At 41.4% G+C, this 19039-nt stretch overlaps 1 protein-coding gene across 1 annotated transcript in view; it reads right to left on the bottom strand.

Annotated features, from left to right (window-relative positions):
• COL28A1 (collagen type XXVIII alpha 1 chain) overlaps positions 1–19039 on the bottom strand; it is a 59276-nt gene that overhangs the window by 13578 nt on the left and 26659 nt on the right. The window contains exons 11-24 of the mRNA XM_069733091.1: positions 18138–18191; positions 12529–12597; positions 12196–12264; positions 10279–10347; positions 6137–6205; positions 5924–5992; positions 5769–5837; positions 5590–5658; positions 4561–4632; positions 2591–2659; positions 1966–2037; positions 963–1031; positions 663–731; positions 44–112 (exon numbers count right to left, since the gene is read on the bottom strand). Coding sequence (XP_069589192.1) covers positions 44–112; positions 663–731; positions 963–1031; positions 1966–2037; positions 2591–2659; positions 4561–4632; positions 5590–5658; positions 5769–5837; positions 5924–5992; positions 6137–6205; positions 10279–10347; positions 12196–12264; positions 12529–12597; positions 18138–18191 — 957 coding nt within the window. The remainder of the gene's footprint in view (positions 1–43; positions 113–662; positions 732–962; positions 1032–1965; positions 2038–2590; positions 2660–4560; positions 4633–5589; positions 5659–5768; positions 5838–5923; positions 5993–6136; positions 6206–10278; positions 10348–12195; positions 12265–12528; positions 12598–18137; positions 18192–19039) is intronic.

The following is a 19039-nucleotide window of genomic DNA, read 5'->3' as shown; positions in this document are numbered from 1 at the left end:
AATTAATGTTCTGCAAATCAGCAAAATTAATTGTTTTACTCACTTGAGGTCCTGCAAACCCATCTCCTTTGGGCCCATATGGCCCTGGTGGTCCCGGATTGCCTCTGTCACCCTACAGTTGTAAAAAGTGTAGATTATTCATGCTGATAAGATTATTATATAACCTATAAAATATTATAAAAACATTGAGAATTGAGATTATTTTGTTCCCAATTTATCCATGTAATACGGGACGGAAGGCTCATACCCATGCTTGCCTGTCTGGGGGGGTTTCGTAGCCTTTTTTCCATAAGCCGACACGACTTCAGATGTGCACTGAATGAACTGTAATAGATCATTCAGTGTACATGGGCTGCCATTTTTCCCTGACGGCACGAGTCCTGTTTGCAAAGAACGATGTGCTGCCGAGAATGATGATCTTCTGTGCAGCACAAAAAATCACGTCACCTGACAAATGAGCATTTTGCTCATTCATCGGGTGATCCCATGGCCGCAGTGCAAATGGACCTTAAGATTTTCTATGTTCTTCGTTCTTACCCCCAGAGACGTGAGCCCGCATATTGTTTCAAACAGAAAGGATATAAAGTGGATAATATACTGTACTCATTTACTCTCAACCTCCCAATATAAATGTTAACCATGGCTGATAAATGCAACATTACCTTTGGACCAGCAATACCAACTCCTGGTTCTCCTATAAGACCTTGTGGACCTAGTGGGCCAATGTCTCCCTGAAATAAGATATAAAACATTTACATTATGTAAAATAAGTGTAGAATAAGAAAAAATGAATACAAGTTCCTCAACTCAGCTCTAGCTGTGCAATATGGAACCATTAATGACTTCAAAATGGTTCAAAATGATTTGGCGTCTACTAGGCGTCAATGATGAACCAGTATTTTACAGGTATTTCAACACAGCTATGAATGCATAATGGCAAATTTATTGATGTATGATCTTACTTTTGGACCCACTATTGCTCGACCGGGAGGACCTGGCAAGCCAATCCGTCCTGCAGCACCAGGTTCACCCTGAAAAACAAGGAAGAATTTGCTTTGTTAAAAAGCAGAACTGCGTGGAACTGTGTGGAGTTAGAAGACCGCAGTGTCTGATTGCTCCTACTCCGGCGCTGAGAAGAAGCACTTCTCTTTCATTTTAAATGTGTTTATTTCTTCTGGCAGAACAGTGATTAATCGGCCATGTTGGAAATCTCTGTGCTCACAGCTGAGCTCGGTTAGCCACTCCTTTTCCCTTTATAATCCGGGCTCTGTTACTAATCCTCATCAGAGCTAACATTTGCTGCATGGCTAATGATGGGAGAGGAGTACATATCAGAAGGAGAGTTGGAGCACTTGTCAGTGACTGTTGTTTGGTTTGTATGTGTGGTAATTCCTTATCCTTCTCTATTTTGGTTTATTCCCCTACCTCCACGCCCCAGTGCATTCTTCTGTTATATGTGAGTGAATATTTTGTATGCCTGCAGTTTTCTGTTAACCCTTGTTTGTGTTGCCTTGTTTGTTGGGTTGGTGTACTGCAGTGTACAGTAGCACCCCTCTTCCCTGGGTGGGGGAAGAGAACAGACGGAGGGCTAACTCAGGAGATAAGGCAAGGGTGGAGGCCCCGGCATCGTCACCTTCAGAAGTATCCCAGGGAGTGGGGCGAGCTAGGGCGCCCCCTAGTGTTAAGGACAGGGATGGAACCCCTGGTCCGGGTCACCCGACAGCTGTGTCGTGACAAGAACAATACACATTTTCTGAGTTTTTTTTGTAATCAGGGATCTTTACTTTATCTCTGACATAACCCTATCAAATCTTTCACCCAGCAGTAACTTTCAACCATTTAATTAAATTAATTTTGTGTGTAACATTAACAAGAGTGAAAGTGCTGCAGGTATACAACTAAAAATAAACGCTGGATACATGTTTCTCAACGCATTTCTTTTTAATAACAATGGCATTTGATTACTTTTGGTCCTGATGGTCCAGCAGGTCCTGGAGGTCCTGTCAACCCACGGATGCCACGTTGTCCTTGGTCGCCCTAGAAAAAGATACAACATGGGATTATTCTTCAACAGTTTTTAACAAGGCAATAATATATATATATATATATAATATATATATGTATATATATATATATATTATATATATATATATATATATAAAGAAAAAAAAGACAAAGAAAAGGAAAAAAAAATCTATCTGTCTCTATATCTATCTATCCATCTATCCCATATCTATCAATCTATCTATCTAATATGAAGATGAAAAATGGAGGCAGCATACCAGTTAAAGGTGAAAAAAGGTGCTATTTAATAGCCCAAAGTGGCGATGTTTCGGCTCAGTGATGTGAGCCTTTTTCGAGTCACTATCTATCTATCTCTCTATCTATCCCATATCTATCTATCTACTGTATCTATCCTTCTATCCATTCATCTATCTATCCATACATATATGCATATAATGTACTATTACTGCAAGGTAATAATATTCAGTTGGACCCATCAGCTTGATTCCAGTAGATGAAATATTTTTTAAACATACCGTAATTGTATAATAATATTTATACATAAATTGGAATATTTGGGACTTACCTTTTCTCCTTGTATGCCAATACCAGGAGACCCTTCTGGACCCCTGAGACCTGGAAGTCCTGGCTCACCCTAAAATAAAATATATATACAGTATATATTTATGCCCTTGAGACATAAGAACCATATTTCATTACATGTAAAATTGATTTAGAGAATTATAACATTAATTCAGCAACATTATTCATAATGTCCTAATTACACTGGTCTACAAAAAAAAATTCTGGCATGGACTTTAAGAACAGTTTTAGACTAATTTGAGGGTGCTAAATTCAAATCTGATCTTATAATTTCTCTATCACATCACGTTTTTGCGCTATAGGTATATAGCCCATTTTCATGAATTCCATGATAAATATAAGTAGTGTATGAAAAGTGCCGGTTTATACGGTTCACTAAGGTAAATTTAGTTTTTTATTTAGTCTCCCAATAAATGTGAGAATATCTTTGTTTTCTTTGAACATGCATAATTCCCATTTGTTATGATAACACCCTTGTTTTCTGTGCTACTGGGGCAGTAGAGCTAGAGCAGAGCATTGGGTGAAAACTGAATGGCCTCAGCGACAGAGTTTGGCATCTGGCGATAAGAATGTCATCCATGAACCCAGGGCCGGACTGGCCATTGGGCAATTCTGGCAAATGCCAGAAGAGCCGGTCTGGTTGTGGGCTGCTTTGTCTGCTACATTGTTAACAGAATCGATGTTCACAGGACACACATACTGTTAACAGTTGTGATGAAGCACAAAGTCACTGACTCCATCACTTACCCAACATGCCATGGGTATCATTTGAAATACTGGTCATGTAGTAAATCTTTCTTTCCTCCATCCAGGGTAATATTAGTAATATATCCCATCTGGTTCTTGGGGACGAGGACAACATGGGCCTGTGTGATTTCAAATGCCAGAACTGAATTTCAGCCCCAGTCCGCACCTGCATGATCTTCTAGTGGATAGGAAGGATATTGTCTTTCCTCCCTTACACATAAAACTTGGATTGATGAAGCAGTTTGTCAAAGCTCTCAATCACAGTGGAGAATGCTTTAACTATATATGTTCAACTTTTCCTGGTCTTAGTGAAGAGAAGAAAAAAGCTGGAATATTTGATGGACTTCAAATAAGAACACTTATGAGAGACCCAAATTTTATCACATCAATGAAGGAGACAGAAGAAAGAGCTTGGAATGCATTTTGTAATGTGGTGCAGAATTTTCGAGGGAATAAGAAAGCAGACAACTATGAAGAGATCGTGGAAGAGCTACTAATGAGTCTGCGAAATCTTGGATGTAGAATGAGGATCAAGATTCACTATTTACACAGCCTTTTGGACTTTTTTCCAGAGAACCTTGGGGATGTGAGTGAAGAACAAGGGGAGCATTTTCATCAGGACATTAAAACAATGGAAGAACGGTATCAAGGCCGGTGGGACTCGCACATGATGGCTGACTATTGCTGGAGCTTGATGAGAGACAACCCAGAAGCTGTACATCACAGATCAGCCAAGAAAAGAAAGTTCAAATAACTGCCAGTTACCATCCATCTGTGTGCCATATATATGTGTTTTTATATTTTGTAGTTTAATTCTGTAAGTACATTTGATTTGCTGTACATAGACTTTGTAATCTTTGTTATTCCTTTATTAAATATATTCAAAATGTAGTACCGAAAATCATGTGTTTTTATCATAAAACATTAGGAGTAATTTTCATCAAAAATTGAAACTATCTCGAAATCCTGATGTGATAGCCAAAAACGGAGTTCATATTCGTAATCAGGAGCCAAAATTGACTTAAAATATGTTTTAAAACCTTTTGCCAGAAAAATTGCGTTGACCAGTTTTAGACATGGTATTTACTATTTTTTATATTTATTCATTATAATAATATAAGCTAATAATCTAAAATTTCAAACAGAATTATACACAAATTAGAATTAAAATTTCTTGAGAAATATAACATTTATAGACATTTAAACCTTTTGTCCCGGGGCACCATCTTCTCCTGGTAAACCGGGTAATCCGGCTAATCCTGCAGAGCCAGGTTCACCCTAAAATATAAAGAGTAGAGCTGAAAAAGCTGTACATTAGGATATATCAATACGTTTTACTGATAATTTATTTTGCTGCTATGTCTGATGTATTTTAACTCTGGCCTTCCTCTTTGTATTAAGGATAAGGTAATCGTCCCCTCAAGGCACTGACGCAAACATCACTTTTTAGCTCTTGACTCTTTAAATTGTACCTGTAATTTCAGGTAACTTTTAAGAATAAGCTGTCATGTGTATGTACTTGAGGATTAGCACTATTTCTGGTCATTATATGACTTATGTCCTCCATTTATTTCTTCAGGTTTCTCCTCTGCAAGCTGAATCTCTAGTTTTAATTTCTCTCTCGCCTGGTGGGTGGAAACTAGCTGTGATGGAGGTCTCCCATACACAGTAGGCACAAAGAAATAGATTCCTGCTCTTCTGTCTATAGCAAAAAGATACATGCAGCAGCAGCATGGAAGTAATTATATAGAAATACTGAGCTGTGTGGCTGTGAATCCAGCACTGAAGTGAAAAACATTTGCTGAAGGCACTGTGCTGAGTGCCCCTCAATCGTCTTTTCCCCGTTATAGAGGTGTAACCTGACACCTCAATGTACTGACAATCTGTCTTGCTTTGAGCTGTTTTACAAAGTAGACGGTGAGTTCAGGGGGCACGAAAGAAGCGTCTTATAAGTGGAGAAAGAAGCAGAGTTCTCTAATAAGATATATTACAAAGTTTCTTATATGCATGTGTACTATTGGTTTATGCAAGGTTTGTCGAAATGACAGTGACAACTTAAGAAAAAGCTGATTATTTTGTCCATGTGACTCTGTCTAGTAGTGCAGAAACGGAGCCTTCAATCCGCTAATTGGCTCCTGATTTCTTTTACATTTTACTTTTATTTATAAGGACCAAGGAAAAATGGACATAATCTTGTTAGATTAGATGGGAGACTTTAACAATGCTACTAAGTACCTTTGTTCCAGGCTCACCAACTCCTCTTTCTCCAGGAAATCCAGATTCTCCTGGCAAACCTTGGTCTCCCTAAGTAAGAAGAGATAATTAGTGAGAAAGGTTTATGTGAACTGTGTGTGCAAACTGCAGCTATATGGCATTTTTTATTCTTTTATTCATTATTTACTAGTTTATTTTACCTTATTCCCCATAAGTCCTTCTCCTGGAGGTCCCCTCATACCTGGTGGCCCGGCAGGACCCTGAATTCCCTATAAGAAGTAAAGATAGTTTGTTTTACATTCAAGGTCAGTAGCCTTTCTCTAATACTTGATTTTATGTTTTTTTTATGTCTTACCTTTTCTCCTTGTATCCCTACACCAGGTAAACCAATTGGACCAGGCAAGCCAGGAGGACCAAAATCTCCCTAGGAGATAAGACACTGATAATAAAACAACTAAAACTGAGCATAAAAGGATAAATTACAAATCCAGAAAGTGAATAATAATATTGATAGCTTAACACATGGTTCAGTTAATCAAAATAAAATAATTTGCATAAACCATCCTACCTTATCACCCTTAAGGCTAGGACCTGGTGGTCCACGAGTTCCTCTAGGTCCTTCAAATCCTCGGTCTCCCTATACAAGGAAATAGTGAGTTACTTTTACATCATAATTGGTAAGTATTGGTAGCTTGTCTACACAAACACTTCTGGAAGAACTAGAGGAAAATGAATCCGCTTTGGTTAATTAGAAATAATAAGGATTTCTTTGTATATTTTTTAAATTGTATTTTTTTATTTAAAACTTTAAACATTTTATAAAAACACAAATAATACAACCTTCCACAAAAAAATTCCTGCAAAAAAAAAACCTTCACTACGATATGAACAGTTCAGCATGTAGCCCAAAAAAATAGCAATAAGACAAGTGATAAATCTGTAGCAACTCCAAGCCACCCCCTTCCAACTACTCCAGAATACATAACATACGTGTATTGAATATTTTTTTTTTCAGCTAGTTTTAGTTTTGAAGTATTTTGTGGATAGTTTAAATAGTTTGTCTGTTTTTTTTATGTAAAGCCCCCCCCCATACACATAAGCTAGCAGTCAACTGAACAATCGATTGGCCAACTGCTATATCTCCTGACTCTCCATACACTGGAACTTTCAATAGACCTATACTGTAGCTCTTGTGTTCCCTATAGGAAAGCCTCTGCCAGACTCCTTTATTAGTGACTTATCTCTAGGGAGAACAAAAAGATCGCCTTTATATATACAGACACACTTATGGCTCATTGAGATGACCAATTTTCACATACAAGTGCTATCCGTGTTTTTCATGGGTAGCACTCGTACTGGTGATTGTCTATGGGGCCAGTCACATGCCCGTGATTTTTCTTGGATAAATCGGTCCACGGAAAATCGCAAATACCCTTGGATCAAAATCGGTAATGCAAGTCAATAGGTTCGTGAAAAATATGACATCCAAGTGCGGTTCAATTCACGAACAGTCATAAAAACAAGTTGGAAAGACTCTTTTTTTTATTTCTCCACATATGAGAAAAACAGATGGCACTCGTGGAGAGGTATATAGGATAAGGGTGGGCCAGGCCCGCCACCTCTTTCCTACCTCTGTCCTGAGGATAACCTCAGCTACCATCAGGAGCGGAGCGGGTACCACCATGACAGACACCTTGAAAAGATTGATCCTGGATCGGGTGGCACAGCAGGGATCGTTATCGCTCCAGTAGATGCTGGCATGGTCTCAGGAGCAGCGTGTTGAGGACCCCATCCTGTACAGATGGGGCAGTTACCTTGCACCTTGCGGTAAGCCTCATCGGAGGGTCGAACCGCCTGTCCCCCAGCCTCCACCCCCCAATGCCATGCGAGCTGCAGCTGCAGATTGGTCTCGGGCCCCATGCCGGATCGCGTGTCTTCCAGTTCCCATGCGAATATTCCAAGACTTGCGGCTGCGGGTCACTTTCAGGCTCTGGGAGGGCATGCTGAGTGGGGGTTCACCTCTCACCTACGGCACTTGTGGAACTTGCTGGTTGTAATGGCAGCATGGGCAGATCTTGTCACCTGCGGGAACAAGTGGGGATGTGGCCTCACATCCCCGGGAACCTGGGCCTACAATGAGGGGAGCTACAGCAGAGGACACCTCAGGTAGGAAGCCCAGCATAAATGACCTGTTAGTTCTCCAAACCAGTCAGGGTCATGTGTCAGGCAACAAGAAGAGAGGGAAAAATGGAAGAGTCTCACATCAGATCCCATGCATGGGAATAGTTTTATCCCTCAATCATTAGTGCCTGGTACCAATTTCGATATGCTCTCCAGCACCCTTGAGATTTTCATGTCCACCGAGGCTGGCAGGCAGGGGGGCTGTGATCGCAGGAAGGTTAAGGAGGCAGGTCTATAGGTTTCCTAGTACCAGGCCGGTTTCTCACTCTCCTTTATTTTTCACAGGAAGTGAAAGTGGCAGTGGCGTCCGGGGCCATCCTCATTGTCACTGAAACCACAGGAGAGAGTACCACAGGAAAAGAGTGTGGAGAGCTCTTCATTGTTGTCCGAGGCATCGTCTACTTCCACTTCCACCATTGAATCATTTCTCCGTGAAGGTGGCAGACGTAGACACCAGACCTGCTGCTACAATCCATGAAAGATTCATCTCACTACCACAGCCCGGGTCAGCAGCTGGAACATCTGAGATGCCTGGTGGGGGTTAAGTCGATCTGCAGTGGGGCATGGTCAACGGCAGCTGACTGTAGTCAACTGAATACATATGATAATTTTGTTGATATTTTAATTTTTTTTTTACAAAATTGAAGCAGAGGGATGGCAGGCTGTTGCATATGGGTCCTACAGAGGGGCAATTGACTCTACATGGGATGCCAGACCGTGGTTCCAGCTTTGCATTTCGTGATACTATGTTTTGTGGTGTAGCTCCTTTAGTTCCTCACGTGTCAACAGAGATGAGGGAAAAAATTGTTAAACACAAATTCGTGGATATTTTGTCCCTCGTTCCAGTGAATCATGTGACGGTGGATAAGGAATAAGTTTCGAGTGGGGTTCAGACAAAAAGGCCAGAATGGCTAAAACTTTTGGAGATTGGATCCAGGGGTTTTCCACTATGGCTTATGTTCTTGAGCAACGTTTCCTAAAAAAAGGGGCAGAGCTTTTCGTTTATCTAGATATGATTTATAGCACCTACAAGCTCCACGGAGGTGTGACTTGACATTGCTGTGATGAGGAATTCCGGCGTTGGTTGGCTTTATTCCCAAAAATAAGATGGGCGGCAAAGGCAGCCATTTTTTTTTTCATTGTCGAATAGTTTGTTCGAAGCGTTTCTCCTTGCAGTAGCTTTGTCACCTGGCCTTTTTTTGCAGCACTGCAGGTCAGTGAGCTGGTAGCCCAGAGAGCAGGGCGTGCTGGTGGCTTGGCAGCAGGTGATGTTATTATACGCAAAGGGTGCTTGAACATTTGTGTGCACAGGTCCAAGACCAATCAAGATGGTAAAGGGTTTTGGCTCACGATAAAGGTTTTTGATGGCTCATTCTGCTCGGTGCAAGTTGTTAGGCAACCTGCTTGCAGCCAATTTTGGGGAAAAAATTTGGTGCCTCTTTGACATTTTATCAGTTCAAAGACATTTTCAAGTCATGCTTGTTTACACAAAAGTGCATTTTAGTCTGGTCCGAGATAGTTCCTTGGCGTATTTAGAGGGGATTTAGCAACTTTGGAGAGGGCTCACAGATTACTTAACACGAGGGTGTTTGTTTTGTGTGTTCAACAGGTGGCGTGGCGGTTCAACACCGTAATATTGGAAGGCGACAATAGAATTCTTCTCTTGGCGGATGACGTTCATTTGAACACTATTGGAAACGACATTTTGCCAACCGGCTCACAAGATGAAGTTGAGAATGCTTTGTCTTTGGGTGGTGATGGTTGGTGGGTCGAAGAGGTTTTTGACCTCCTACCTTGGTGGAAAAGTTTAGACCTTGAGATCACATGCTCACTGTGGTGCAGTGACTGCCATGTTGGGATGTTTTAATAAGTTGGGTCAAATGTTTGTGGTATGATGTTTCTGAATAACAATAATACAATCATTTTCCACCCAAAAAGGGTGATGTTCGGCATTTTTATTGTCCATTTTATAAGATCATCCTGGTTAAGAAGCAGTCTTAAATCTCCTGCAAATCTGCAAGTAAAAAATAAGCAGCATGTGCATGAGAATTCAGGGATCTCATTCACTTTGCTGGTACTAGGAAACCCTTCAGGCTTTGTAACAAATCTGTGTAGAAAAACATGACAAAACCACAATGTGCGCACAAACCCTTAATCTTAATATCGTGTCTTTTTAAATTGACTAATAAAATTTTATTAGTTATTATTATAAGTCTTGAACTCGTCCCATTTTCTTTGTCATTTTTTCTCATCTAACATATCACATCTTCTTTGACTTACTCTTAGATCATTTTTTTGCGTCAAATAATTCTGCACAATGGCACATCATAACCCACTTTCCCTTTGATGCCAGCCCATTCCCCTCCCAGGTAAACTATGTCCCCCTCGTAGAGTAAGGTGCAAAAAGTGTCTAAAGCGCACATCAAACATCGTATATAAATATTATATTAATGAAGAACATGAATATTGAGTCCATACTATCTGTTTTTTTTTTTTAGATTTTCCCTTCACTTCATGTATAGGACTTACCTTAGGTCCAGGCAATCCTTCTCCTTGTGGTCCTCTTTCTCCTGGAAGCCCCTGAGATCCCTGAGGTCCCTGTTACAATGAAATAATGAACAATATATAATTCTTCACTTGTAATACCTGCTGAGTTGGCACTATAAGGCTGGAACACTCCTTTCTCCAGTTGTGACTTGTTTTACAATGGTACTGTCATGTTGCTCCTAATACGACAACCGACAAAAGCAGGATGGCTGCGAGCTATATTTCCGATTGTTTACCTGATTGTGTCCACCTGAAAAAGCCAAACTTTGCTTTGTTCATTCAGTGCTGATCTTAATCTGTCTCTTCTTATATCTGAGATATTCATAATTTAAGACCATTTTCTGCTTGTGGGTTTTATAAACCTGCCTACATTCAACTAGAGAAGTTTTTGAAGATCTGTTAAAATCTGGATAGATCATAGAAACCTGTCCCGGCATGATCTGTGTTTAGGGAAGTCACTGAATTATTGCTTTTTCTAATTAAATGGTTTGTTATAACGGAGAGATGATTAAATTTACCATGATATAATAGGCAATAAACAATATATTAGATGCATGTTCTAAATTACTTTTTTTTTTTTAAATATGCACTGACTTTAAAAAAAAATTGACTATGCTACACGTTCTCTAAAATTTTGCACCAATTATACTATGCAATTCTATTGGTGTTATTTTTGTACCAGGAGGAAAATGGATTAAAGGGACCCTGTCAGGAAAAAAAAAATGACAAAACAGTATTTACCTGCATCTGTAGTACCAATCTGCAGGTAAATACCACTATATGTGGCAGCCTTAGGGCTTGTGCATATGACAGTAAAAATTGGACAAGGGCTATTCATCATTTTGATGGATAGCACTCGTTGCCAAATTATTCAATGTGGCTGTGCACATGTCCGATTTTTTTCCTCGTACCGAGTGGCATGATTTGCCTCTGATATTTGGATCACACTTCAAGTCAATAGGTCCATGGAAAAGATCGATCCTCACTCAGATGATATACGAGTGTGATCCGATTTTCATGGACAGACTGAATGGAAAAGGGGGGAGAAACTTTTCTTTTTCTCTACCTGGGAGAAAATCGGATCATACTGTGATCAAACTCTGATCAGATTCTGATCAGAGTGTGAGCAGCATAATCAGACCAATTTTCACTGATGAGAGAAAATCGTTTGTGCGAGCCTAGCCTTATTGGAAGTAAGGGTGAAGGTAGAAAATTAAAGGGACTCTGTCACCTGAATTTGGCGGGACTGGTTTTGGGTCATATGGGCGGAGTTTTCAGGTGTTTGATTCACCCTTTCCTTACCCGCTGGCTGCATGCTGGCTGCAATATTGGAATGAAGTTCATTCTCTGTCCTCCATAGTACACGCCTGCGCAAAGCAATCTTGCCTTGCGCAGGCGTGTACTATGGAGGACAGCGAATGAACTTCAATCCAATATTGCAGCCAGCATGCAGCCAGTGGGTAAGGAAAGGGTGAATCAAACACCCAAAAACTCCGCCCATATGACCCAAAACCAGTCCCGCCAAATTCAGGTGACAGGTTCCCTTTAAGTTATATTCTCCCTGCAGCCGCTTACTTTCAGTCACTGTGGCAGCACCGGAGACTGTGATAAGTTACCGCTCACTATACAGCACGCCAGCTGTGTACAGAGCACTGACTGATCACAGCCCCTGTGTCTCCCAAATGACTGAAAGTGAGCGGCTGCAGGGAAAATAAACTTAATTTTCTACCTGCAGCCACACTTTCAACTGAGCTGCCACATGTAGTTAAAACTGTATTTACCTGGAGGTTACTATTAATAATGCTTTTTTTTTCTTTTTGCTAACAGCCTAACAAGTTTCCTTTACAGGAAAATAGTTCCATTTACTACAAACCATTGGTAAAGTGAAGAGATACTTACCGCTGGTCCTGGTTCTCCAATTCCTGGTGGCCCATTTGGTCCTGGTCTGCCTTGTAGACCAATGTCTCCCTAAAATAATTAATTTATATTAATTGATTTACCATTGATTAAGATCACTTAAATAGTGTCCACCTGGGACATCTAATTTCATAACACAGCTCCCCGAATGGTGGGCTTAACGTTGGGGGTCTGGCTGTTGGAACCCCTAGTAATCAGCCACTGTCTGTGAGGATAGCTATGGCATGTCCATATTTTGCTACAGAGGAACTATAAATCACATGGCATTGGCATACTTCACTGCTGTAAGGCTGTAGAACTTTTTATTAATCTTACCTTGGGTCCAGGTAGTCCTATCCCTGTTTCACCTTGTACTCCTGGTGGTCCAGCAACTCCTCTATCACCCTGTGCAAATTAATAAAATTGCATTTAATTCATGATGATGCATTTTTTTAAATTAAAGTTTAACATAAATAGTGCCATGAATGTTGCATGATAAATCAGGGCACCACTTTCTAATTACATGGTTGAATCAGAAAATAGGAGTAAATAAGAATCTATGGAGAACTCTGAGGATTATGGCTTCTACACACATCCGTGAAACTCGGTCTGAGAACTGGTGGCAATGCGTGGACTGTCCGCGGATCTCTGACCCGAATGTGACAGCCCCTTATATGTCTATGAGGCTGTCACGTGTGGGTTGAGAGACCCGTGTACAGTCTATGCATTGAAGTCCATTGCTTGGACTGAGCCCTAAAAATTACCTGTAGGGGATACCTTCACTGAGGCTGCTGTCCATCAGTGTAAGCAGTGGATGTCATCTACATTAGATTTTTTTATTATATTGATGTTTTCTGTGTCTATTTACATTATGCAAAGTTGTTTTTTATGTGTATATATGTGTTGCACTTTTTTTTATGTAGATGGATTCAAGCTTTTTCCTTTTAGGTGGTTGTACAATGACTTGTTGATAGTGGGTGATATGGCACCTGAGGGAATCGGTCCTGATGGCTTATTGCTGCTGGAGGCACAGATCTCTTAGTCAGTCGTAACCTTTGGTGACACGATACATGAAGCGTGGGGCACATTCGGAAAATGGGACGTGACCCAGTTTGGCTTTTAGATTGCTGAGTCTAGTTGTCCCTTTCTGGTCTACTTGTGTTTTGCTGCAGTGAGCTGGTATATGATTTGCTCTTTGCTGGGAGCCATGAGCGGCTCTCCTCCCTCTATAACCCCAGCAGGCAGTCTCTAGCTGTCAGTTATTTAGCTATTTCAGCTAGATCTGGTATCTTTGATACGTTGCTACTGTGTGCTATTTTGTATTTCCCGTTGTCTCTCCTCGGCTTGTATTTCAACCACCCGCTTGCCTCCCGATTTTGTCCCTTAAGTGACTGCTCAGTATTGACTCCTTGTGAAGAACCCTCTTGCCTTTGGTTCGCTCCTCTGGAAAGCATAGTGTTAGTTATTTACACGTATTATTACTATTTAATTCATTGTGTACTATAGGGGTATATGCTCCATTTGGTATTTTTTCTTGGGTTTTGTCTTTAGAATTCCTTCAGAGTCAACCACATCTTGTGGTCAGCATCCTGTAGCTATGTTGTGTTGTGTGTCCAACCTGGTCGTCAAATGAGATAATCACCATCAGCTTTAAGGCATCAATGGGGCATCCCAGGTCAGACATTAAGACTTTTTATGGATATGCTATTAATGTTTTGTAGGCTTTTACAAATGTTCAAAACCTTGCCAGAAGGGGTGATGTTGAGAACAAGAAAAAACGTCAAACAACATTCCAAAGGAACTGCGTTAATAATTTCATACTGCATTTTTCCCTTATTCTTAAAAAATTTGAACGATGCTGTATCTTTTTGAATATTTCGACAAACGCCATTGTAACAATTGTAACAAAGGCCATGACTTCTTTCCTTTGGAAGGTGAATATATGACCGTTAGTGATGAGCAAATGTGCTTGGATAAGGTGTTATCTGTGCATGCTCGAATGCTAAGGCAGGGTTCACATTGCGTTCATGGCAATACGCTGACGGCATCCGTTACACAGTGGCACTAATGCTATGTAAGGCTAGTTTCACACTAGCGTTTACCTGATCTGCGGCGGGCTGCGGACTTCCTCCGTGAAGCCCCGCCCTCCGCCACACCTCCGCTGCTAGCTCCGCCTACATCTGCTTGCGGCCCGCATGCGGCCTGCGTACCTATATTTAACAGTAGGTACGCAGGTCGTGCGGCTGTATGCGGATTGTGCCGCATGCGTCGTTTTGACGACGCGGGAAAAAAAAATGCTACAGGCTGCGTCCTACACTGGTCGCCGCATCGTCAAAACGACACATGCGGCACCATACAGCCGCACGACCTGCGTACCTAATGTTAAATATAGGTACGCAGGCCGCATGCGGGCCGCATGCAGATGTAGGCGGAGCTAGTAGCGGAGGTGCGGCGGAGGGTGGGGCTTCACGGAGGAAGTCTGCAGCCCGCCGCAGATCAGGTAAACGCTAGTGTGAAACTAGCCTAATGGATGCGTTAGCCCACCCATTGACAGCCATTTTGTAGCGCCTCGCTAACAAATGCTGATTATGGCCCCATAAGATGCTCCAGTCATTTGCCCCATGTAATGCTCCATAAATGCTGATTATGGCCCCATAAGATGCTTCAGTCATTTGCCCCATGTAATGCTCCATAAATGCTGATTATGGCCCCATAAGATGCTCCATACAGTCATTTTCCCCATGTAATGCTCCATAAATGCTGATTATGCCCCATAAGATGCTCTATACAGTCATTTGCCCCATGCAATGCTCCATAAATGCTGATTATGCCCCATATGATGCTCTATACAGTCATTTGCCCCATGTAATGCTCCATAAATGCTGATTATGCCCCATAAGATGCTCTATACAGTCATTTGCCCCATGTAATGCTCCATAAATGCTGATTATGCCCCATAAGATGCTCTATACAGTCATTTGCCCCATGTAATGCTCCATAAATGCTGATTATGCCCCATAAGATGCTCTATACAGTCATTTGCCCCATGTAATGCTCCATAAATGCTGATTATGCCCCATAAGATGCTCTATACAGTCATTTGCCCCATGTAATGCTCCATAAATGCTGATTATGCCCCATAAGATGCTCCATACAGTCATTTGCCCCATGTAATGCTCCATAAATGCTGATTATGCCCCATAAGATGCTCCATACAGTCATTTGCCCCATGTAATGCTCCATAAATGCTGATTATGCCCCATAAGATGCTCTATACAGTCATTTGCCCCATGTAATGCTCCATAAATGCTGATTATGGCCCCATAAGATGCTCCATACAGTCATTTGCCCCATGTAATGCTCCATAAATGCTGATTATGCCCCATAAGATGCTCTATACAGTCATTTGCCCCATGTAATGCTCCATAAATGCTGATTATGGCCCCATAAGATGCTCCAGTCATTTGCCCCATGTAGTGCTCCATAAATGCTGATTATGGCCCCATAAGATGCTCCATACAGTCATTTTCCCCATGTAATGCTCCATAAATGCTGATTATGCCCCATAAGATGCTCTATACAGTCATTTGCCCCATGTAATGCTCCATAAATGCTGATTATGCCCCATAAGATGCTCCATACAGTCATTTGCCCCATGTAATGCTCCATAAATGCTGATTATGGCCCCACAAGATGCTCCATACAGTCATTTTCCCCATGTAATGCTCCATAAATGCTGATTATGCCCCATAAGATGCTCTATACAGTCATTTGCCCCATGTAATGCTCCATAAATGCTGATTATGCCCCATAAGATGCTCCATACAGTCATTTGCCCCATGTAATGCTCCATAAATGCTGATTATGCCCCATAAGATGCTCCATACAGTCATTTGCCCCATGTAATGCTCCATAAATGCTGCACATGGCCCCATAAGATGCTCCATAGAGTCATTTGCCCCATATGCTGTTGCTGCGATAAAAAAAAAAATCAATACTCACCTCTCAGGACCCCGGGACTTGCTATATTCACCTGATCCATGTTCCATCGCAGCCAGCCGCCGCTACGTTCCCCGTCCACTGCACTGACTGCTCAGGCAGAGGGGAGCGCACACTAATCGCGTCACTGCGCCCTCTGACCTGAGCGTCAGTGCAGAGGATGCAGAAGACGCAGCGGTGGCCGGCGACGGTGGAACGGGGAGCAGGTGAATATCGCGCACTGCTTATACTCACCTGCTCCTGGCGCGGTCCCTGCTTCTCCGGTGCTGACAGCTTCTTCCTGTAGTGAGCAGTCACATGGTACCGCTCATTACAATAATGAGTATGCGGCTCCATCCCTATGGGAGTGGAGTCGGGTCCATATTCATTACTGTAATGAGCGATACCATGTGACCGCTCACTACAGGAAGAAGCTGGGGCGTCGGGGAACCAGGGACTGCACCAGGAGCAGGTGAGTATGCTTAGACAGCTGCCACTCCACCTCCCCTGCCGACCCCTGGGAATGACTCAAATATAAGCCAAGAGAGGCAATTTCAACCTAAAAAAGTGGGCTGAAATTCTCAGCTTATACTCGAGTATATACGGTAGATGATTTCTATAGCAGATTACTCCTGGAATGATTTATTCAATGAAAATTGTCTCTTCAGAGAAGAAGAGGACTAGCACTCTAGTGCCACCTATTGGAAGTAACAATCCTAACAGTCAATGTCAAAGAGACAATTTGCATATTTCCTAGAGGAGCATTGCGGCTTTAAGTCTCCTCATCTTGACATGCTTAACATGTCACTCTCTGCAAGGAGAAACAATACTTCTTGGATCTCATTCAATAAAAGTATATTATGAAACTGGAAGCAATGTAAATACTGCCTAAGGCTATGTTCACATGGTGAGTATACAATGGGGGTTCTCCATCCAGATTTACTGGTTGAAATTCTACAGTGTGTTACAGAAGCTGAAAAGTGGTCGAATTTTTTAGAAATCTCATCCATACACTACCCCCAAAAATATGCACGGAACTTGACATGGGGTGCTGTTATTAAATTCTCAACATGTTAGTTTATGTTGCAGATTTAATGTGGATCCATGAGGAAACTAGTGATGAGCGCCAGTGCTTGTTTCTCGAGTTTGCCGGATATGCACTGAGTATCGCGGTAGCTCGAGTGACATGTTTGCTTCCCTGGGGCCACATGTTTCGCAGCTGTTAGACAGCCACAAAACATGCGAGGATTATTTGACCCATGCAGGCATAACCGCATGTTTTGTGGCTGTCTAACAGCCGTGAAATATGGGGGCGCGAGGACTCGAACATGTCTCTCGATCACCTGCGAAAATCGGTGCAAACTGGAGTAATGAGCACTTGCGTTCATCACTATGGGGAGGTCAAAATCCTCAAACAGCTCTGGACAAATAACAAATTTCACTGCAGATTGTGATTCGATTCCCACAAAATTGGCAAATCTTGAGAAAAAAAATCCCAATTTGCAAAGTCCAAATTTAAGATAAAAATCCTCACCCTAACCCTTCCCAGTATCTATATAACCCGGCCTCCTATGACGATGTCTCGCCAGATGTGACTGCTGCAAATCACAGGCTGCAGCGGTTACATTAGATGACATACGGGTAGTCGCATTGTAGAGACACCAGTGAGGACAAGGCTAGTACAAGTGGGGCAGGGAGTGTAGTGTTTTTTCTTTATTTTGCCCTACAACTTTCCAATTGTTGATTCCTCTACTGTACCTGAAACAATTTTATGTTTGAAATTTTCATCAGCCCTATGTACCCACCCCATATTGTACTGTTTACCTCCAAACCACCACAGATCCATTGGATTCTGTATATGGTATTCCAACATTGCAATGTAACATTTTATATAACTTTCATCAATACTAATAACATATACAGTATGGGTTTGGTTTATGTTTTTTTTTTTACTCTCTTTTACTTACCTTTGTTCCTTGAAATCCCTCAGGTCCTTGATCTCCTGGAGGTCCTTGAGTGCCCTAAATAAAATAGTAAAGCTTATTTGCTGCAGGATAAATCGCATCACGTGCCTATATCTAGGAGTTATTAGATATATTTTATTCACTAATATGATGTTAAACTTAAAGGGTAATCTTTGCATAACTAAAAGATAACTTTTGACATTCTGACTTGATTTCTTGTTGTCTTGATGATCTCCGCTTGCAGTCATTCAAAAGTAACCTACAGGCCCCGATTCATCATGGACATTTTTTCGTAAGTCGCTTTCCTTTATTGTCTTGTGGTATTAGTTTACGTTTTTAGGACTTATCCAAATTCCTCAAAATGGCTTAGTTCTGTTTTGAACTGTTGTTGTGACTTTTTAGCCCAAAGGGTTGCACGTTAATTGTGCAAAAATTGTGTCAGGGAGGGAACTGGAGTAGAGTTGCCCAAAATGTTGCAACTTTGTAAAAAGTGGCACTTGATGAGTCAGGTGGAATATTTGGAATCTCTAAACTCGGCCCAAAAAACGTAATATGAAAAAGCAAAACACAAAAAAAAAACAGGCAAGCAAACATAAAATAGACTATAAAAAGGCACAAATGGAATAATGTAATTGGGTGCAAACAAAAGATAGGAATAAATGTGCAAAAAATCCAGTACGGTGTCCTTAAAATCCATCTTTTACTGTCAATCCATTAAAATAAAAAAATTAGAAATCACAGACGCGTTTCTGACATACCTTATGTCAGAAACCCGTCTGTGATTTCTATTTCTTGGATTTTAATGGATTGATTATAACAGCTGGATTTTAACGACCCCTTGCTGGATTTTTTGCACATTTTGTCCTGCTTGATCCTTTGCCATCCCAAATGATTTATCCGTACAT

Source organism: Ranitomeya imitator, chromosome 7, assembly GCF_032444005.1.
Source record: "Ranitomeya imitator isolate aRanImi1 chromosome 7, aRanImi1.pri, whole genome shotgun sequence".
Taxonomy (NCBI): domain Eukaryota; kingdom Metazoa; phylum Chordata; class Amphibia; order Anura; family Dendrobatidae; genus Ranitomeya; species Ranitomeya imitator.
The sequence above is the reverse complement of the archived record's forward strand: the minus strand, read 5'-3'. Positions and strand labels throughout refer to the sequence as shown.